Source organism: Physeter macrocephalus, chromosome 11 (genome assembly GCF_002837175.3).
Source record: "Physeter macrocephalus isolate SW-GA chromosome 11, ASM283717v5, whole genome shotgun sequence".
Lineage (NCBI taxonomy): Eukaryota > Metazoa > Chordata > Mammalia > Artiodactyla > Physeteridae > Physeter > Physeter macrocephalus.
In genome coordinates this window covers 105,964,585-105,987,110 of record NC_041224.1, presented here as the reverse complement: position 1 = coordinate 105,987,110, position 22,526 = coordinate 105,964,585, and the positions used below count along the sequence as shown (strand labels likewise).

Below are 22,526 nucleotides of genomic sequence, written 5' to 3'. Positions count from 1 at the left end.
CTGTGTCCAGAAAATAGTCATCTCTTCAGGCACTTTTTATCACCCAAAGAGCTTGGTAAGAAACTTGGGCTTTACCCTCAGGCTTTGGCTTAAGTAGCTTAGGGGCGGGGCCCAGGAACTAGCATTTAACAAGTAGCCTAGGGTATTCTCATGTACTGTGATCTGAGGACCTCATTTTGAGAACTGCTGAATGGTGCTGGACCCCAGCTTGACTGTGACCAGCTCAGCCTCAAGAAGTGGGTGCAGCATGAGAGCAGGAACTTCAAAGGGTGCATTGAGCCTCTGGCGGCCACTCCTCTGGGAAGGCACACATTCACCCAGGCACGGGCCCAGCTTTGGCCCAGTAAGGGGTACAGGGTACCTTGCAGCCTTGGTTTTATTTTCTGTGTTCTAGTTAATGGTTGGGTGAGCGGAAGTGCTCAGGTTAGTGGTATCACCTCAACCCTGAGGTCTGCTCTAGCTCTTCGGAGACAAAGTGTGAGTAAATATATTTAATATAACAATAGTATTAAAATAACAGTTATTACATATATAAAGTTTGCAGTTCCCTAGCCCACCCTTCTATAATGGTTTGCATAGCTCCGTTTCCTGTGACACCCCAGAATGGAGTCACCAGGAACTGGCAGAGAGGAGTCTTCTCAAGGAGGGTCAGGGGGCAGGACGAAGGGGCGAACACAGGCTGTCGGGGAAGGGCTGACACGGAGTGGTGTCTTGGGAGTATGCAGTGGCCCCGGATGGGGAAGGACTGGACGAGGGATAATTTCCCCACCTCCAGGGTATGAAGGCAAGCAAGTGTGGACACTCTGGTTCCTGCAGGAAGGCACCTGGCTGGGGAGAGCTAGAGACAGCAGTAGCAGGGAAACACACTGGTCCTTTGACCTCCTTTCTGTCCAAGAAGCAGAGGGAAGGAATTCAATGCTCTTCCAGTCCTCCACTATGTCCCCCCAGCATCCCAGCCCAAAGCGTGCTGAGAGGAGGGGCTGTAGCCAAGTTCCAGATCTTCTCTAGAAGCCAGGAAAGAAGAGGGAAGATGGGTTGGGAGAGAGAAGAAGCTGACTCCCAAGCCTCTGGGGAAGGGACGAGGGAAGGCTGTAGGATGTGGTAGAAAGCGGGTATCGACTCACCAGTCACAGAGGTGTGGTGGGGTCACTCAGGGCTCGGGCATGACTCTGAGGGAAGAGAAAACTGCGGTGAATTTAAAGGATAAGAAACGACCTCTTATATAGAGAGGTTATATAACCTTTCTGTCTCTCCCAAGCCTGTCAATTAGTTCACCCCTCTTTCCTCCCCAGCGTTCCTGAATTTTGCTGATTTAATCCAAGTCCAGGCTGTTGGAATTCTCCCCTTTCTATCACTCCTGCCCTCCACTCCTTATTAAAGATTCACTTCTGACCTTGCGCCCCCTCAGCCAGGCCTGGGGAAGAGGAGAAGGGCAGACTGGACAATACATCCCTCCAACCTGTAGCCTTGCTGGGAGCACAGGCTCACTGGTCCCCTGCCCCTCATGGGTTGAACGATCAGAAGAGCCCACCCAGCAAGTGTCCGAAGAGACTACCCCATTCTCAGCCCTATTGCAAGGACTTACCTGTCGGGATAGCCCTAAGATCCCTCCACTGGCCAGGATGGGAGTGCTGCTCCCAGGGCGTTGCAGGCTGGGGCTGTTTCTTGGTCCTGGGGACACATCTCCAGAAGAGGCAAGTGTTTCTGGGGCTGGAGGGGAAGCTAGGGTGAGAGCAGAGTATAGAACCCCTCTAGATTACCTTAAATAACCAAGCTGCTCCATCAGGGGAGAAATAGCTCTAGAGCAACAGGAAGCTGTAAGTCACCATAGCAATCCAGTTGCAAGAGAACCCCCCTACCAAGAGGCAGGAAACTGCCAGCAGCATCATTAGAGCAACCAGAGAGGAAGCGACAGGAAACTATAAGGATTGCCGTGGTGAACCAGGAGGGTACAACAGGAAGCTGAAGCAGTTTCCATAGAAACCCAAGGAGAGCTAGAGAGAGAGAGGTACAGAGGAAGTGCTTCTTAGCAACAGGCTGCTGTAAGCATTACCCTAGCAACCAGATGGAAGGCTCTTTTAGCAATGGGGAAGCTGTACATAGTTGTCATGGCAGCTGGGCCCCTTGGCCAGAGAAAGGAATTGCTCAGCAGCAAGCAGCCTGAACATCACCATGATGACCCAGCTGTTGGGAGCCACCCCTTGAGAGGTGCCTCACCCAGGGAAATTTGCTTGACGTCCAGATCCCAGGCCTCCTCCTCGACGCGGGCAGGCAGGGAACAGGCTCCCGGGGAAAGACCGGGAAGGGAGGGGCCGGCATGCTCAAAAGATGACACGGCCACCGAGGCCCGGGTGCGGGCGGCTGCAGAGAGCAGGGGAGGGGAGGTGGAGGGGTGGGGTGCTGGTGTGGGAAAGCCCTCCTGGCTCCCTGAAATGACCCTCAGCTCATAGAGGGCCTCCCAATCAGTCCCACAGTTTCTGGGAAGACATATCCACTCATGACCTTTCCTCATTTTCCACCATGCCTCCTCAGTGTGCTTTCACTCTCAAGGTCTTGACTGCTGGAGGCCACCCCCCCAGCACTCTGGCCCTCACCTCTTCCAGTGAGCAGGGCACTCAGCGTCCGCTCCCCAAGGGCTTTGATGTCCAGGAAGGGTTTATTCCCAATTCCCATGGAGACCATCTGCTGCACTCGGAGCTCTAGGGAACAGAGACCCTGTTACTAACCTCTTTGCTCCTTCCCAACTCTTATTCCTCCCTCTCATTCCTCTGGTATCTCTTGTTGTTCTTCCTGTTGACTGTTACGACAGGGATGGTGATCGTGGTCATCGACTTCCCCCCCAGACATCTGTCTCTTCTCTCCTGTATGTTGCATCCTGCCCATTTGTCATTCCGGCTTCCCAACTTCTCTTCTAATACCTTCTTCTCTTTATCTTGGGCATTAAGAGCAAAACTCATGTCTTTACATACCTTTACAGTTTATCAAGTGCTTCCGTATGTATCACCTTATTTAATCCTTCCTATCATACCAAGATGTAGATGTTACTTTCCATTTTTCAGACGAGTGGAATGAGGTTCAGAGAATTAAAAACAAAAAACAAAAACTAGCAAAAGACCCCCCCCAAAACAAAACAAACAAACTAGTCCTGGTAACACAGCAATTAAGTTCTGGAAGGCAGGTCCGGTGAGCACCCTCTGACTCTCTTTGGCCCAGCCATTTGCGCTTGCCTCCCTGAAATTTGCTAGCTTCCTCTTTCCTTTCGGTGCACCTTAGATTAAGTTCTATCTCAGCGATCTCTCTCATGTCAGATCTTCAGTCTTCTCATACAGCATTCTCCATCCTACATCCTCTTTCCCCCGGGCACTCTCCACACTCTCCAGCTAACCTGCCATAACCTTGATCCCAAGCACACCCTCTCCCAGCTCTGCCTGGTACCCTTGTTGTGGGCCGCCTGTCTCCACAGCAGCTGGGCAATAGAACTTGTCCACTTGAGTTTGATCTCTGGTGAGGCTGCTTGCAGAGTGTACGCCTCTCGTGCACGCCGCCGCCGAAACCACAGCTCAAAGCAGAGCCCACTGTCCCCGATGTTTTCTGTTAGCCCCATGTCAGCAGTCTGAGAAAAAGTGGAGGAGAGTGGGTGAAGACGGAGTGCATTCTGGCTAGATGGTACCACGTGGAAAAGCACTACACTTAGCCTGGCATCTGGTAGATGCTTAGTAAATGTTTGCTCAACACCTACCATGCGCCAAGTGCTCTGCATTTAGTCTTTATAACAAGCATGATTTACAGAAGGGGGGTGCCCAGACACACAGAGCAACTTGTCCAAGGGCTTATCATAGCTTATTGGAGAAAGAGTTCAAACTCATGGCTATGTTATTCCAAACTTAGGCTTTTTTCTCTATACTGGACTCTGCTGGAACTAGTGTAGGGGGACAAAGTCAGAAACTCTTAAGAGTCATGCCATACCGCCTGATCTGGGACTAGGCCGCTATTGATGTTTATCTGGATATCAAGGCTGTTTCCCTAAAGCAAGGCCTCCCTCCTCTTGGGTTCTTCAGTTCCGTCAAGTTAAGCTATGTTTATAGTGTCCTTTCTCTTCCTCCCCCAGGGACCATCCCTAACTCAGAAAGCATGTGTGTTCTTAATGGGAAAGGTCCTCCCCGCTTCTGGTTTGGAATGCCTCATGAATCTCCTGCATGAATAAGGAGAACCCCATGGAGTAGACCAATGACAGGGACTTCTGTCACCTCGACACCCTAACCTGATGTTTGATTACAGGCCAAAGCCTGTTCTAGATGATATAGATTCTGAACCTGGGTGGGGATTGAATTTCCAGAACATCCTGCGTTCCCAAGAAGAGCATGACTTCCTGTCCCATCCCCATGGTTTCCCACCCCCACCCCACCCCCAGGCATTGTACCTTAAAGGCCTGCTTATAAACAAAGGTCTCTGACCCCCCCTCAGGGCCCTTGAGCTTGCTGAACAGGAGGAGATGCTCAAAGAGAAAGACGTGGCGAAGGCACTTTTTCCGGCCACAGATGACTGTGAAAGGGTCCCGGTGCAGGAGTTGTCCCTGCTCCTTCAGATCTATCTGGGGAAAGCAAAAGGAGAGGTCATTGGCCCTGGAGCCCTTTGTATATATTTTACGGGGAGTAAAAATGGGATTTATAGGGCCAGGGGCCGAATGCACTGGTTCTCAGGCAGAGTCAGGAAATCAGGGAAGCCCTTGGCCTAGAATCCATCCACTGGTCACCATGCACAGGACACTTGGCCCAACAGCACAGCCCTGCCTCTGAAGATAGAAGGTACATCACACAGTAGGGTTTATAGCCTCCAATGGGTAAGCCTTGGCTTGTTGGGGACCAAAGCACCATTTTGCCCCAGGAAGAGAATCAAATCAGCAAAGAACTGGAGGGAAAAGAGGTCTATCCTAGAGGAGGTAGGTTTCCAACCTGTTCTGGAACCTCAGGACTGGAAAGAGACTAAGGAGAGGAGAATAAGGTGTATGTTGAATGTTGAGATACAGGATGAAGTGCAGGTTAGATAGAGATAAGAATTAGGAAAGCACAGGCAGATATAGGGTCACAGGATGTCGGGCAGGACATAGCTTCTTTATTTATAGACAAGGAAATTGAGCCCCAGTGAAGTTCAGTGACTTGACCAAAGCTATCCAGCTGGTTAGAAATTACAGCCTGGAGCCCTCTGACCTTGAGTCTAGTTTTCTGGTCACCAGCCCACACTGCTTCTGAGGCTACAAGGCTAGGCAGCCCAAGCTGGAGAGTCTGGAGCCATGGACTCACCTCGCAGCCACGCACCGCCTCCACAGCCAGCAGGTCTTTGCCGCGGGTCTCTTGTTCCCGGAGCAGTTGCATGGCAGCCCCAAGGGCCTGGCGCTCAGAACTCGGTTCAGGCCCAGCTTCCCTTAGGAGCTCCTCCAGGAGCCGCTCATACCTGGCCAGCTGCTCCAGGGGCTGCTGCAGGGCCCGGGGCAGATGAGGGCCCCCTTCCATGGTGCCCTAGTTTGGGGTGGAAACAGATAGGAATGAGGGAAGGGGCTGGAGCTGTTCGGGTCCGAGCCCTTTGGGGAAGATGCATGGTACTCTGGGTTTTTAGGGGTAGGTCAAGCCCAGATACACCCAAAGGTAAGGTCAAAAACCTTCCCCCAGAAAGAAAGGAGGCAGGAGGGCTGCAGGAGATTCAGCTGTCCTCTATATCTTGAGGGACAGTGGAAGAGGAATACAAGTAATCCCTTATACTCTCTGGCTTTTAACTTTTGAAATCATTTTCACATCTTTTGATGTGAGGCCTCAGAGCACTCTCTTAGTTAGCTATAGTGAATACTGCCACCATTCACGAGATGAAGAAACAGCGGCCCAGAGGAATCAATACCATTGCCCAAAGTCCTCAGGTGGGCTGAATAAGAACCTGGGTTCACCTGGCTCCCAGTCCAGTGCTTGTCCCACCCTCAGCAATTCTGGGAGATTATTGGTAGGTGACGTTCCTGGGTATATAGAGGAAAGCTTTTTTTCCCTGAGAGATTTTGAGGTTGGGTGGATTTTAGGTCTTCCTGGCCCCTCTCCTTCTCATGAGGGTTGGAGAAAAAGTTACCTTGGTTGGAGGGCTGAGGGCAGCCAGACCATTCTCCAGTTTGTGCCGGTGCTTCACATACTGGGCGTAAAGGCTGAACTGGTCCCCCTGTGCCGGTAGGGAAGCGGTAAGTCATCTCCAGTGAGGCCCTGCAGACAAGCCTCTCCCTTTCCTCCTTCGCATCCTGTAGAGCCCGAAGGAGGGACAGGCCACCAGGGAACGCTCAGTCTGCCTGGGGAATGACAGGCTCCCGTGGAGAGAGCGAAGGCCCGGCAGCACTGGACGTCAGGGACACATGAGCTGAGTGGCTCCAGGAGCCCAGCAAACGGCAGTAGGCGCCGGCGTTTGGGGCCACACGTTCTGGTGGTGGGCGGGGTTGGGGGGCGGGTACTGAGAAGGAGGGACAAGCAGATGGGGCTGAGACATGTGAAGGGAGAAGCCCTGGAAGGAGTTTCAGAGGCTGACTCACATGGCGAAGGAAGCAGGCCCCAATGCGCAGGGGGTGGGTGGCGCAGCCCTGAAGCTCCCGCAGGAAGTGTGTCCGGTGGAAACTGCGGAGCCTTTCCCGGGCACTCAGGGCTGCGGCCCAGGTGCCCCGCAGTTCAGGGGTCAGCTCAGGCCCAGCGGGTGGCACCGGCTCACTCAGGGTGGCCACGTACTCCTGCTCACAGGCAATCAGCTCAGACACCAGACGCTGCTGGGCGCTGCAGGTACAACGAGGAGTGACGGGGAGGTTGTGGCATGGGAGGAACATGCCAACAGTATCATATTCTTTTCCTGCGGGCCAGCTGGGCCTGCCTCCTGGGCACCAGCTGGGCTGGGCTCTCACCTGATGCTTCGCTTGCGCTCCATCCGGGGGGTGCCTACTCCCCAGGGCCCTTCTGGGCCCCCGGCCCGGCCCAGCAGCACATGTTCCCGGGGTGAGCACGTCCTGTCTACCACCTCCGTACTGGTGACCTCCAGGCCTCGGATCAGCACGGTCCTCGGCGGCCTGCCCTCTGCTTCCGGAGCCGGCTCGGGGCCCTCGTCCTCAGAGTCCTCCCCACAGGGCGCCAGGGAGCAGTGGGACGGGGCTGCCCGCGGCCCAGGGCTGCTGGGGAGCAGCAGGGAACGGAGGCTGGGTGAGGGGCTATGGGAGCCCCGTTGGGCCCCTCCGCTGCTGGCACTGTCTGCCCGTCGTCGCCGGTGGCCCCGTGGACTCGCCTCTGCTCCCAGCTGTTGCTGAACCCTCTTCTCCAGCTCTTGGCAGCGGGCCCGGCAGCGGCCCCACTCTCGCAGAGCCGCCGGGCTGCCCAGGTCCAGGGCCAGGGCCCGCATCTCCTGGAAGGTGCCAGCGCTGGGCTCCGGGGTGCGCCGCAGGGCCAGGGCTGCCAGCACTGCTTCCCGCCCCGGCCCAGCTCCTGCTAGCCTCGTGGAACCTTCGTCCACCCATTCATGTGCCTACAAGGCCAAAGGGGTGGGGAGTGGCGAGGGGAAGGAGTGAGGTCCTGTGCCACTCCCACACGCTGCCAGATGACAGCTCCTGTCCTCCTTCGCTGATGGCTTCCTAAGGCCCACCACACCCCAGTCCTCTTAGAACACCTCCCCTCACTGTCCCGGCATCACGACCTAGCGTGTCACTCTGAGCTGGTATGGAGACAGAGGGGCCTAGATGAAAGGATGGCCGATACTTACACAGAATTTACAAGTGGCAGACTCTGTGCCAAGTACCCGTTACATACTGCTTACCTAATCCTCACTCAGCCCTGTAAGGTAGGTGCCACGAGACACACTCAGGATTAGTATCCTGTCCCAGGTCATTCATCAAGTAGGCGGCAGAGCCAGGAGTCAAAGCCCAGGAGACGGCCACCTAAGTCCCTGCTTCTAACAACTACTCGATCAGCTTCTCCAGGCAGAAGAAAGGCAGTGGTGGGCATAGAAGGAACAGGCTCAGCACATACCTGTTGGAAGAAGCGCTGTAGCCGCAGAGCTCGGTGGAGGCCACTCTCAACCTGCTCCAGGCGCTGTTCAAAGATATCCAGAACCTTCTGGGAGGCAGGGTCCTCCTCCAGGGCCAGGGCCTCCCTCGCCTGAGCCAGGCGCTCCTGGAGAAGGGAGGCTGCTCTCAGACCTGGCCCTCAGTCCAGTCAGTCTCCCCTTCCCTCCCCGCGTGTTTCCTCTCACCTGCCCCTCTCCCCCTTCTCACCTGAACCTCAGCACTGAAAGCCCGGAATCGTAGCTCTGTCTCCTGCAGGGCGGACAGGGAGTCCCCGGGCACAGCAAAGCTCACCAGCTGCTCCTCCCCCGGGCCCGAGAGCCACTGCAGCACCTGGGGCAGACAGGGTGGGAGAGCGGGGCCATGAGGGAGAAGGGGCCGTGCAGTGGAAAGGAAAGCTGAGATCCAGCTCTGACCCCACCGCCCCACCCTGTAGAACCTTGGGGGAAACCATTTCATCTCAGCTGTGAAGTGGAGATGATAACAGGGAATGGTGGTAGTTTCCACAAGGGTCAAGTAAAGTGAGTAAGCCATCTTTGTAAAGCACCAGTTGAAGGGGAGGCTGGGCTGGCAGGAAGCACTGAGAGATGCATGCTAGGGTTCCAGGGCTATGCCTCCAGGTGAAATAAATAAAACTGGGGTGAACCAGAGGCACGAGGGCCAGGAGAAATTTCACATTCATAGAGTCTAGTGACAGGGACCAGGCTTGGAGAGACAACCCCGGCATGTGTGTGTGTGTGTGTGTGTGTGTGTGTGTGTGTGTGTGTGTTTGTGTGTGTGTGTAGCTCCAGTTGCCTATTATGGGGCTCTAGGTACTCTTGTGTTGGTTCTGAGATATCTGACCAAAAAGGGATGGTAATTCTTCCCTCTGAAGAAAGGTTGGAATCTGGGGCGAGACAGCCTGAGGACGGGAAGTTTGAGAATGTTCCCAATAACCCGTGCCAACAATAAACACTTCTACAGTCCTCTGCTGAAATCATTTGATCACCCGAACACCCTTGTGAGGTCAGCCTTACTATCACCCCCATTCTGCACATGAGGACTTGGGAACTCAGAGATGCTTCCAGACTTGTCCAATATCTCACTCCTAGCAGAGAAGAACTCAAGCTGAACACTTTAGACTCCAAATCCTGTGTGCTAATAGTTTTTACACAGGAGGAGAACAGCTAATAAGCAAACAAACAAACAGTAGGAGATACAAACCTTTGGATGCTGGGATGGAGGAAGCTAAATATGCAGAAATCTCAGGAACAGAGAGCCCTGCCCCCCACCCTCCTTTAACACTGACCCTGAGATGACCTTTCCCCTGAGGCCACATGCAGGTCCATGAGGTGTTCACTCACCACACTTAGGAGCTATGGAGGAGCAATCAGATTTCAGGGCCCCTGCTACCCCACAAGGTAGGGTGGAGAGCAAAGCCCTATGGAGTTCTTAACCCCAGGAGAAAAGAATCAAGGCTCAGAGAAGCCAGCTTTATTCCTGAATCTTTCCCACAAAGAGGCCTTGGTTTCCAAGACCTTTAGCAGTTTCCATTGTCCTCTCCTTCCAAGGTGGAGGGAGGTGGGACCTTTCCATCCTCAGGTTTGGGGATGACCATTACATAAGGGATGGAGGGAGCTGGTATCAATAGACATTTGTTGCTTTTAAGCTAAGGAGGTAGGCACTCAGAATCAATCGGCTCTTCCCAGAATCCCCTAGGGCACCTAAGCATCTCTCACAATCTCTAAGGATCCTTGATCAAACATCAACAGTGGGAGGGGGAGATCTGGCTTCCCTTCTTTGCGGGTGCTGAGATGCTATCTCCCTCTTGTTGAATCTCACACTGACCATGATCAACTTCCGGGGAGATGAGGAGAGAGGGAGGGTGGTTCGACCAAGCCAGGTTAGGAGAACACCATCAACTGTAAGTATCAGTGGGAAAGGGTGCTGGAGGCCAGGCCCCCAGGTGGAGTTAAGAAGCATGGGGGAGGAGGTCCTGGCTCACCTGCTGGAGTCGGTGCAAGCGTTGCCGCTGCTCCTGCTGTTGCACATGTAGGTTGGAAAGGCGCACGAGCTGGTGAATGGCTTCGTCCACCTCCTGATACAGTGTAGCTGGGCCTGGGCCCTCCAGCCTGGGTATGGAGGGGGGCAGAATGAACCACTGCCTTTGTCAAGCCTGCCCCGCAACCTCATCCCATCCTTGCATCCCAACGTGAGGGGTGGCACAGCATCCTGGGTCAGAGTATGGGCCTGGATCTGAATCCTTACTCTTCCATTTACTGACCAACCTTGGCCAAGACATTAAACATTTCTGATCCTCCAAATCCCCATTGATAATCATAACTAGCACCTAGGGATGTTGTGAGAGTTATGAGATAAGTGGAGAAGCATATCCTGTCCAGATACATGCTTAGTAAGAATTATCTGGCAGCTAAGGTGAATTGGCAGCCCCCTGCTGTGTCTCCATCCTCCATGTCCACCCGCACACCCATCCCTCGTACTTGCTGCTGTGGGTGGAGCGCAGCCTCATCAGGATGGCTCCCCCATCCCTCTGCAGCTCCGTCAGCCGGGGATCTGCCAGTACCTTCTGTAGGGGCTCAGGCATTCCTGCCGCCTCCTGGGGGGCAGGGAGAAGCTGACAGTTGGGGTTCCACCAGGAGGTCCTCAGCTCAGCCCAGCCCCATCCCCACCTCATCCCCTTTTGTCCCATCTCATTTCCTACCTCTCCCTCTGGCTCTGCTGCTCTCTCTAGCTCCTCAATGGCTCGCCGTACAGATCCCAGCACACCTCGGCACAGGCGGCACAACCTTTCCACTTCCTGAGACAAACACACAGGAATGGAGTCCAGGGACAGAGTTCAGGATAAGGGGCCTAAGCCCTAGGGTGGAGGAGGGGCAACCCCAGAGACTTTTATGGGGGCAATGCTGGGTTCAGTTCCTGACTTTGTCGCTTACTAATTGTATGACCTTAGGCAGGTCCAGAAACCTTCCTGAACCTCAGTTTCCTCAACTGTAAAGTCATGATAAGACACACTGGATTTAAAGGTTTAAAGAGATGATGCTAGGTAAGCAGCTATCATGGGCCTGGCACATTTTACAGCTTAGTAAACATGAATCTCCTTTCCCTCACCTGCACTGGCTCTTGACCCTATAAAACCCTTTTCTCTGCCTCTTCAGATGCACTTTCCCTTTGATCCACAGCTTAGAGACCATGTTACAGACCCCCTTTAATACTTGGCTCAGATCATGCTCATACTTCTTTTCTTGAATACTCACAGAATTTAGATTCATAGAATCAGAGATTATGTCACAGTTGCTGTACTGTGAGGGCAATGATCTTGAGGCTGGAATGCTGGTGCAGGGAGCAGGTACAGAAAGGCACCATCTCCAGAAGTAAGGTACATTAGCTTGCTCAAGGTCACATGGAACCAGAACCAGCCTCTCTGACTCTCAGCTCTTTCTAGAACCCCAGTGATACTATTTTGCACTCTTCTCCAGTTGTTTCTGACTTATCATCCACCAAAAATGATATGCTGTTTAATGTCATATTAAGAATTACAAAAAGAGAAAATTACAGGCCAATATCACTGATAAACATAGATGCAAAAACACTCAACAAAGTACCAGCAAACCAAATCCAACACTACATTAAAAGAATCAAACACCATGATCAAGTGGAATTTATTCCAGATATGCAAGGATGGTTCAACATCTGCAAACTGATCAACGTGATACACCACGTTAACAAAATGTAGGATAGGGCTTCCCTGGTGGCGCAGTGGTTGAGAGTCCGCCTGCCGATGCAGGGGACACGGGCTCGTGCCCCGGTCTGGGAGGATCCCACATGCCGTGGAGCGGCTGGACCCATGGGCCATGGCTGCTGAGCCTGCGTGTCCGGAGCCTGTGCTCCGCAACGGGAGAGGCCACAACAGTGAGAGGCCCGCATACCAAAAAAAAAAAAAAAAAAAAATGTAGGATAAAACTCACACGATCATCTTGATAGACGTGGAGAAAACTTTTCACAATATTCAGCATCCACTTATGATAAAAACTCTCAACAAGGTGGGTAAAGAGGGAACATACCTCAACATAATAAAGGCCACTTACGACAAACCCACAGCTAACATCATCCTCAATGATGAAAAGCTGAAAGCATTTCCTTTAAGATCAGGAATAAGACAAGGATGACCACTCTTGCTACTTTGATTCAACATAGTTTTGGAAGTCCTAGCCACAGAAGTCAGAGAAGAAAAAGAAATAAAAGGCATCCAAATTGAAAAGGAAGAAGTAAAATGGTTACTGTTTGCAGATGGTATGATACTATACATAAAAAATCCTAGAGACACCACAAAAAAACTACTAGATCTCACCAATGAATTAAGTAAAGTTGCAGGATACAAAATCAATATATAGAAATCTGTTGCATTTTTATACACTAATACTGGACTATCAGAAGGAGAAATTAAGAAAACAATTCTATTTACAATTGCATCAAAAAGAATAAAATACCTAGGAATAAACCTAACTAAGGAGGTAAAAGACCTGTACTTGGAACACTGTTACACAGTGATGAAAGAAATTGAAGATGACACAAACAGATGGAAAGATATACCATGCTCATGGATTGGAAGAATTATTATTGTTAAAATGTCCATACTACCCAACAATTACAGATTCAAGGCAATCCCTATCAAAATATCAATGGCATTTTTCACAGAACTAGAACAAATAATTCTAAAATTTGTATGGAAATACAAAAGACCCTGAATAGCCAAAACAATCTTGACAAAGAACAAAGTCAAGGGAGGTATCATGCTCCCTGATTTCAAACTATACTACAAAGCTACAGTAATCAAAACAGTATGATACTGGCACAAAAACAGACACATAGATCAGTGGAACAGAATAGGGAACCCAGAAATGAATCCACACACATATGGTCAATTAATCTATGACAAAGGAGGCAAGAATATACAATGGGAAAAGACCACCTCGGCAATAAATGGTATTGGGAATACTGGACACTACATGCAAAAGAATCAAACTGGACTACTATTTCACACCATGCACAAAGATAAATTCTAAATGTATTAAAGACTCGAATGTAAGACCTGAAACCATAAAACTTCTAGAAGAAAACATAGGCAATACACTCCTTGACATCTGTCTTAGTAATATTTTTTTGATACTTCTCTTTTTTTTTTTTTTTTTTTTTGCGGTACGCGGGCCTCTCACTGCTGCAGCCTCTCCCGTTGCAGAGCACAGGCTCCAGACGCGCAGGCTCAGCAGCCATGGCTCACAGGCCCAGCCGCTCCGCGGCACGTGGGATCCTCCCAGACCGGGGCACGAACCTGCGTCCCCCGCAACGGCAGGCAGACCCCCAACCACTGCACCACTGGGGAAGCCCCGATACGTCTCTTTATGCGAAGGAAACAAAAGCAAAAATAAGCAAATGGGACTATGTATAACTAAAATGCTTTTGCACAGCGTAGGAACCATCAACAAAATGAAAAGACTGCCTACTGAATGGGAGAAGATATTTGCAAATGATATATCTTATAAGGGGTTAATATCCAAAATATACAAAGAACTCACACAACTCAACATCAAAAAAACATACCCAACAATTACAGATTCAAGGCAATCCCTATCAAAATATCAATGGCATTTTTCACAGAACTAGAACAAATAATTCTAAAATTTGTATGGAAATACAAAAGACCCTGAATAGCCAAAACAATCTTGACAAAGAACAAAGTCAAGGGAGGTATCATGCTCCCTGATTTCAAACTATACTACAAAGCTACAGTAATCAAAACAGTATGATACTGGCACAAAAACAGACACATAGATCAGTGGAACAGAATAGGGAACCCAGAAATGAATCCACACACATATGGTCAATTAATCTATGACAAAGGAGGCAAGAATATACAATGGGAAAAGACCACCTCGGCAATAAATGGTATTGGGAATACTGGACACTACATGCAAAAGAATCAAACTGGACTACTATTTCACACCATGCACAAAGATAAATTCTAAATGTATTAAAGACTCGAATGTAAGACCTGAAACCATAAAACTTCTAGAAGAAAACATAGGCAATACACTCCTTGACATCTGTCTTAGTAATATTTTTTTGATACTTCTCTTTTTTTTTTTTTTTTTTTTTGCGGTACGCGGGCCTCTCACTGCTGCAGCCTCTCCCGTTGCAGAGCACAGGCTCCAGACGCGCAGGCTCAGCAGCCATGGCTCACAGGCCCAGCCGCTCCGCGGCACGTGGGATCCTCCCAGACCGGGGCACGAACCTGCGTCCCCCGCAACGGCAGGCAGACCCCCAACCACTGCACCACTGGGGAAGCCCCGATACGTCTCTTTATGCGAAGGAAACAAAAGCAAAAATAAGCAAATGGGACTATGTATAACTAAAATGCTTTTGCACAGCGTAGGAACCATCAACAAAATGAAAAGACTGCCTACTGAATGGGAGAAGATATTTGCAAATGATATATCTTATAAGGGGTTAATATCCAAAATATACAAAGAACTCACACAACTCAACATCAAAAAAACAAACAACCCAATTAAAAAATGGGCCAAGGATCTGAATAAACATTTTTCCAAAGAAGACATACAGATGGCCAACAGGCACATGAAAAGACGCTCAGAATTACTAATCATCAGGAAAATGCAAATGAAAACCGCAATGAGATATCACCTCACACCTGTCAGAATAACAAGTGTAGGTGAGGACGTGCAGAAGAGGGAACCCTCATGCACTGTTGGTGGGAATGTAAATTGGTGCAGCCACTGTGGACAACAGTATGGATATTCCTCAAAAAATTAAAAATAGAACTACCATATGATCCAGCAATTCCACTCCTGGGTATTTATCCCAAGAAAGTGAAAACACTAATTAGAAAAGATATATGCATCTCTGTGTTAATTGCAGCATTATCTACAATAGCCAAGATACGGAAGCAACTTAAGTTCCCATCAATAGATGAATGGCTAAAGAATATGTGGTATATACATACAATGGAATATTACTCAGCCATAAAAAAAGAATGAAATCTTGTCATTTGTGACAACACGGATGGACTAGAGGGTACTATGCTAAGTGAAATAAGTCAGACAGAGAAAGACAAATACTGTATGATTTCACTTATATGTGGAATCTTAAAAACAAGTGAACAAACAAAACAAAACAGAAGCAGAGTTATAGATACGGAGAACAAACAGATGGTTGCCAGAGGGGAGGGGGATGAGGAGAGGAGAGAAATAGGTAAGAGAGATCAAGACATACAAACTTCCAGTTGCAAAATAAATGAGCGACGGGTATAAAATGTACAATGTGGGGAATAGAGTCAATAATTATGTGATATCTTTGTATGGTGATAGATGACAACTAGACATTATGGTGAAATGCATAGAAATATTGAATCACTATGTTGTGTACCAAGAACTAACATAGTGTCGTAGGTCAATTATACCTCAAAAACAAACAAACAAAACAAACTCATAGAAAAAGGGATCAGATTTGTGGTTACCAGAGGCAGGAGATGAGAGGGAGGGGGAATTGGATGAAGATAGTCAAATTTCCAGTTATAAGACAGGTAAGCACTAGGGATGTGATGTACAACATGATAAATATTAATATAATTAACTCTGCTGTATGTTATATATAAAGTTGTTAAGAGTAAATCCTAAGAGTTCCCATCACAAGGAAAAAATTTTTTTTCCTATTTCTTTAATTTTGTATGTATAGGAGATGATGGCTGTTCACTAAACTAGTGGTAACCACTTCATGACTGTATGTAAGTCAAATCAGTATGTTGTACACCTCAAACTTGTTCAGTGCTTGTTCAATTATATCTCAAAACTAGAAGGAAAAAGAAAGAATTTATTTAACATACTCGTCTCATCTCCCCAGTAGCCCAGGGCACATGCACAGTCTTTTGCTCATAAATATTTGTTGAATTGAATTTTCTTATAAACACTTGTTGAATTGTGAACCATAAATATTTATTGAACTAAATGGAAGGGAAACCACTTTTTCTCAACCCCTTGGTCATGTCTCAGATTTGTCCTTTCTCTCCTAGAATGTCCTCTGCTGGGTCACTCGTGGCTCCCAGTGTCCTGAGTGGGGGAGGTGAGGCTTACCTTGTGTGTCTCTACCCAGTGGCTGGGAGAGGGGTCCCTGTGACCTCCCAAGTCCCAGTGCAGCTCCTCTGGCTTGGCCACTCTTTTCAGATCACTCTCTGACAGCAACTCAGCACCCTGTAGACATGTGAAGGCAGGGGGTTTCTGGCCTGGGCTCCTAGGGATTCAGGGACTGGCCTGGGGCTCCAGCCAGCCTCTTCTCTCTCTACTACTGATGCGGACTAGGTGGGAGTGAGGGGCTCAAACCTGAAATCCATGGAGTTCAGTTGGAGGGTCATCATGAGTGAGAAGCAGCAGCCGCTGAATGAGCGGAGGGTCTCCTGAGTCCTGAAGGCAGAGAAGAATAACCCTAAATTGTGGGCAACAGGGTGGCCTGGAATGACCACTAGGGAAGAGTCAGGACCCAGAAGAAGTACTTGTCTCAAGGGATTGCTTACCTGAAGTTGACTCAGGACAGGAATGAGTGCTGGAGGCAGTGCGGGTGCCTTGCGAAGGTCCAGCAGGACGGACAGCCCCAGTACCTGTAGGTCAGGCCTGTGGGGGCAGAAGAGCCAAGGAGGTTGTGTGTGTGTGTGTGTGTGTTAATGTTACTCATCCTCAGGAGAAGTTAGTTCCTGGCGATGGGCAAAGTGTCAAAGTCTCGGACATGTGTCCAAGAGGTAGTGACCTAGCAATTAGGAGTGTATATTCACATGGCTACTGGGTCATGGGATCAGGGATTAAAAAGTTAGGAATTCTGTGCTCTGGAAGGGTATGAATTCAATGCTAGCACCTAGCATACTGCCTAATAGGTTCTGGTGCTCAAGAAAGAGTTGTTGAATGAGTTAATCAAGGTTCTGGTAAACTAGGTGTGTCTTAGGATACTGAAAGTCAGCAGTGTTGATTTTGATGAGCAATTGTTGATTTTGATGAAGATATGCTGCAAGTCAGGGGTCGGTAAGGTCAGAGAGCAATGACTTGAAAATCTGAGGGTTGAAGAAGTAGGTATCCTAGAGGTCAATGTCTTGAGGAGAGAGGAGGGCAGGGTGCTCACGACCCAGGAGGTTAGTGTGCAAGCTGCCAGCCTGGGCCTCAGTTACCTGAGCAGTGAGTGGAGGTAATGAAGAGCAGCGCTCAGCACGTCTTGGGAGGGGGGAGGCTCCTCAGGAGGGCACGGTGGGGTAATGGTCAGCAGAGCTCGCCCACTCTGATCCACCCCTCCTGAAGACATAAAATGGTCCCGGCTGGGGGCAGGCCTTGGCTACCTCCCATCCACCTGCCTCCCTCCCCAGCCCACCCCGGAGGCTTCTCCTTCCTCGACCCCTTTCCCTTCAGCCACTGCTGCCCACTGACCAGTCAGGACGAGACATCCAGACGACATTAAGTCCCAAGCTACACCAGGGTCATCAGAGCTGGAGACTGGAGTGGCCTCTTCCGGGAGGCTGTCCCCTTTCACTTCCTGCACAGTCTCTGGGGATGGTGCCAGGGGGTCAGACAGGAGCCCTTCCGGATTGCTGGGCCCTGCAGGCACAGGCAGAGCTATGGGCCTGAAGTGAGGCCAGGTCTGGCTACCCTGCCCCCACCCTCACCTCCGCTCTTCCTGCAGCCCCGTTCCCTAGGCCTCACCTACCCTGGCCCTTGCCCCACTGGCCTCGGTGTCATCTCACCTGCCAGGCGCACCAGCCTCGGCCCCTCCTGCTCTCTTTCTCTGGCCCTCTCTTCTACAGGCCCACAGGCTTCTGGGGGCCGAGGCTCTTTTTCTTCTGCTGGTTTGAGCTCCTCTCTCGGCTCAGGGTCTGGCCTCCCCGAGCCTTCATGCTCCTCCTTAACTGGGCCGCATCCTGGAAGCTCGTGTTCACTTGGTGGAGGCAGACTGACAAGGGCATCCTGGTGGCTAGTCTCTTCCTTGTCCCCAGGGCTCAGTGGGGCACTGTCTCCTCCTCGGTTAAGAGCCCCTCTGCCTGCAGCTCGCTTCTTTCTCCTGTTTCCTTTGCCTGCTCTCCGAGGGGTACCGGGCGGCCCTTCAGCCCCCTGGCCTGCTCCTCCTCCGACCTCTCCTGGCCTCAGGGGGCAAAACTCAGAGGCTTCCCCCAGCGCCTCTGCTGGGGGCTCAGATACCTCCAGGGCTGCTGCCTCAGGGACAGCCTCAGCCTCGGCTCCCGGGGGAGACCCAGGGGAGGCTCCAGTGCTGCTCCCCTCACCGGGTGGGCGGGCTCCATCCTGGTTCCGAGGCCCCAGGCCCTTCTGGTGCATCCACGCCCGGTGTCTCCGATGCCGGCCCTTCCCCCCAGCACCCTTGCGTGTGGGTACCGTCCGGGTCCTGGAGAGGCCCGAGGAGCCGTCAGCATCCGTGGGGCTCCCCCTCACAGGCAGCGTCACCTCCAGCAGCTCTACATACTCGCCCTCAGGTCCTTCAGCAGGGGCATTGTGCCCATCCCCGGGACTCCGAGTGCCCAGGGCCTCCTCAGGGAGTGGGGGGCTGGGGAGCCCTGGGGGTCCGGAGGGCACTTCTGGGGGAAGTGTGCTTGGCCGATGTCCAACCATGAGGCCCCCTTTGTGTACAAATCGAGGGCAGATGAGCTCGGCCCAGGGCAGTCGCTGAATCCCAGAGGGTGCGGACAGAAGGCAGGTGCTGAGGCGACCTGTGGGCCTGTCCTTATTGACGCCTTGTAGCCACTCAGGTGTGAAGAGGTAAGCACAAGCCTCATTGGGCACAGGCAGTTCCTGCACTCGCCCACCCCCTGGGGCCAGGCACTTGAGTGCCAAGCGGGGTGCTTGGGCTGCTGAGGGCACCACTTGCAGGTAGAAGTCTCCTGGGCGCAGCAGCTGCCAGGGGAGTGCTGCTAGCTGCACCACTACCTGCTCATGCAGGCAGAGGGGCCAGCCCTCGTGGAAGAAGAGGAAACCGCTGTACTGGGCCTGGGGAGAGAGGTGGCAGGCTGTGCTCAGGCCTCTGCTGATGAAACCAGCAGGAGGGGGCAGTTAGAATGGGGCTACCCTAGGCAGGAGTGGCCTTATGCCTGGTGGGTTATCACCCCAGGGCAGCGGGAGGAGATATCTTGGGGTGTGCATGTGACAGAGGAAAGGATTGGGACTGACCAGTTTTCTGGTGGTAGGAAGCTTCTCTAGGAAGCTAGTTCCATGAGTGGAAGAGTAAGAACTGAGTCATTATAAAGACATGGTCAGCAGATGCCATTGTCTTGGAGGAGCCGGAGACTCTTTATATCTGTAGAAGTGACTCTGTTGAGTCATTTCTGGGGTAGTTAGTATCTTGAAAAATTGATATGAGGAGGGAAATGTCTGGAATTGGGTCTGGAGGGTCAGGGTCTTTGGGAGCTGATGTTTCTGAGGGGTCAGTATTTGGGGAAGATGAGTGTCTATGTGTTAGCATGCGAATGGCAAGTGCCTCTGGGGGGGATCAGTATCAGGGGAGGCGATGTCTCTGGGTGAGGGGAAATTAGTCAGTCTGACTGGTGCCTCGGGTGAGGCAGTGGCTCTCAGGGGAGATAGGACAGGGATGCATTCACTCACACAGGCTTCCTGCTGGACCTTGGCAAGCAGGTGCTTGGCGGGCACCAGGAAGTCCAGCGTGTACCTCAGCGCATCCTCCCGATAAGTCCTCTCCACCACCTGGAACACTTGGCCCAAGAGTGTAGGGGCTGTTGCCTCGAAAGGTGGGTACAGGGCGGCCAAAGTACTCTGCACACAGTCCTCTACTGGCTCAGGCTCCTGGAAGAGACAAGACCAGGCTGCAGATCCCTAGAGATCACCGGAACATGGCTCCTTGGAGGCTGGCTGTGTCCCCCAGGGGCCCCATCATGTACAGAGTGTGTGCAGAGAGACGACAGGAAATGCTGGCTGAATGAGATGGGAGTGGGGCTGGCCCAGTCGGAGTGCACAGCCCTAGCAGTGTACTCTGAGACCTTGGCTTTGGAGATCTGAGGAGACTCTTTTGTGAAGGACTTTGATTAGGGCTGCGCCTGGTTCTTGTAAATTGCAAGGATTGCATAGGCCCTCCTCAGGAAGAGATGGGCCTCTGGGCCATCAGGGAAGTCACTGATGGCTGAGAGCTCTGGAGGGTGGAGCCCTTTTACACAGCCCTCCTGCCCATCCCTCTTCTCAGGGCCTCCCACAGAGACCCCCATATTAAGTCAAGGTGCCACCACCCATGAACAATCATATGCTAGAGATGATCATTGGGTGGAAAGAAGGAGGACTGAAGGGCTATCTGTCTTGAGTCTTTCGAGCACCCCTCATCCTCTCCCAGAGTGGCTCTAAAGCAATCACCCATTCCCGGAGCATGTGGGATTGGGTTACAAAGACTTGGGTGGGGACAGTTGAAAGAGGAAAAAGTCACAAAAGGAACTTGTAGGGAAGGGAGGAGGAGGCCTTGCTGGTATGTATTGGAGCTGAAATATTTTCTGATTCCTGTAGGGCCTCTCCACCAACCTCCACCCAGAGCCACTATCTCAAAAGTCTCAGCCGTGCTTCCTCCAGACTCGTGTCCCTAAGTGAATCAGTTGGATCTCTTTCTCCATCTCATACCCTAAACAGCCACCCCTCAGGCTATTCCTCTGCAAACCTATTTGTCTTTCAAGGTGGCTGTGAAATTCCTTTTATCAGATTTCTTTGCTGTAACGGGGCAAGGGGGATGCTCGCTGAAGTGTTTATCTAGTTCTCTACTCCCCATTGCCACCCGCCCCCACCGCCCGCCTTCGCCCTGAGGACAATACTGCATATTTCACTTTAAGTCCTCTCAGCCTGAGTGTTGCTCGCTGCCCGACCTTCTGAGAAGCGAGGCAGCCACTCCGGAGACCGACAGTCAGTGCGTCAGCAAAGAGACCCGGCCCCAAGGTGTGTGGGCGAGCAGACAGACCCCCCAGTGTTCCGGGGACCCGGCCAGCGCCGGGAGCGTGGGTGGGGGGAGAGTGGAGATGGGCGGGGGGGAGGCAGAGTGGGCCGTCCGCTCCGAGGCCTGGAAGGGGGAGCTAGAGTTGGAGCTGCGAGGCAGCTGCAACCCATTAGGGGCGGTGAGCTCATGGCTGAGTGCGAGTCTCAGCCACAGGAAACGGCAGCGGCAGGAGGGGAGGAGGGGTCTGGGGTGGGAGGGGGCGGGCAGGAGCTCAGAGACCGGCCTCCAGCCGGCCCGGACCAAAGAGGAGACCAGAGAGACTGAGTCAGCTCTCCCAGGCCCAGTTCCTCTTTCTTCTTGTTCCAGCCTCCCTGCCAGGGGGTGCCCTTCCTTCTGTAGAGGAGCAGCCCCGGTGGTGCTCCTCCCCCTCCTCCACCCTGCGGTGAGCGCCCCCTGGCAGGGCCTCTCCCCCTCCTCCGTTCCCTGCGGTGAGCGCCCCCTTGGCCGTGCCCCCCCCACACCCATCCCTCCCGCAGTGGGCGCTCTCCCTGGCAGTGCCCACACCTGCAATTACTCTTCAGAGAGTACTTTTGGAGCGAGAGTTCACAGGATAGTGTCCACTCCTGTTGGCATGGACGTCCCTTAACAGCGCCCTCCTGCTTCCTGTGCCCTGAGTTGCTGCTGCCAGGGTCCCCAACCCGCGGCAGGGAGCTCCTGCCAGTGTCCCCTCCCCTCTGCAGCGGGAATGCTCTGGGACAGTGTTTCTGCTCCCTGCAGCGTGAGCTCGGGGGCACTCCTCTCCCCCCGCACCGCATCTCGTGTCGCCTCTGGCAGCGTCACGCCCCCGGGCACTGTGAGCCCCCTCCCCACTCTGTCCACCACTCTGAGGCAGCCTCCCTTTCTCCGCGGGAATTTCCCTTTTTGGCCGGGTCCCTGGCCCCAGCCCAGCCACAGCTGTGGCCAGTCCCCCAGAGCCGGATGGGTGGGCCCGGCTCACCGGGCTGGGGACTGGGATGGAAAATGGTGGTGCCAGGCAGGTCAGTTCTCATGACCCGAGCCCGGGCCCCTGCCAGGGCCGCTGCAGCCCAATCCCGCAGGGGTCTCCCGCGGGTAAGGAGCTGGGACCGGGAGGGGGAGGGAAGATCCTGCAAAGGAAGGCACAGGTCGGGACAGAGGAGGGCGAGGGGAGGTTTGTGGATTAGAGGGAGAGACCTAAGGGAGGTTGGGGGAAGGGGCGGAGAAGAGGAGGAAGAAAGGAGTGAGGGCAATACCCAGTGGGGACAGAGCCAGACAGTGGGGCAGACAAACAGATCAAAGAAAAGAAGGGGGGATGGGACGGAGGAGAGTCCCAGGAGCGCTCAAGAGTTCCAAGCAGGAGCGAGAGGCACCCAGCTGGGGGCGGGCGATCCACAGCGGGCTGCGGGAAGGCGGAGGGGACACCGGGTTGCGACGCGGGACTCACCATGGCTCGGCTCGGGGCCGCGTCCGA

General features: G+C 52.4%; 1 protein-coding gene across 6 annotated transcripts; it reads right to left on the bottom strand.

Annotated features, from left to right (window-relative positions):
* Positions 1-42: 42 nt before the first annotated feature.
* On the bottom strand, positions 43-22,526 carry ARHGEF40 (Rho guanine nucleotide exchange factor 40). 6 transcript variants are annotated; one of them, XM_007104787.4, is made up of 24 exons: positions 22,500-22,526; positions 19,717-19,914; positions 17,853-19,104; positions 17,539-17,706; positions 17,286-17,406; positions 16,644-16,740; positions 16,453-16,533; positions 16,207-16,323; positions 10,764-10,859; positions 10,543-10,658; positions 10,047-10,173; positions 8,273-8,395; positions 8,028-8,171; positions 6,917-7,527; positions 6,557-6,791; positions 6,109-6,195; positions 5,301-5,516; positions 4,421-4,591; positions 3,436-3,613; positions 2,595-2,699; positions 2,218-2,361; positions 1,586-1,722; positions 1,125-1,169; positions 43-1,004 (listed from the first exon to the last, which is right to left on the bottom strand). In XM_007104787.4, exons 1-23 carry the CDS (start codon positions 22,500-22,502, stop codon positions 1,128-1,130), a joined length of 4,569 nt encoding a protein of 1,522 aa, XP_007104849.1. In that variant the 5' UTR covers positions 22,503-22,526; the 3' UTR covers positions 43-1,004; positions 1,125-1,127. The 6 variants fall into 6 exon arrangements, with proteins under 6 accessions (XP_007104849.1, XP_007104850.1, XP_007104851.1 ...); XM_007104788.4 differs by having other exon boundaries at positions 43-886; XM_007104789.4 differs by having other exon boundaries at positions 1,586-1,710.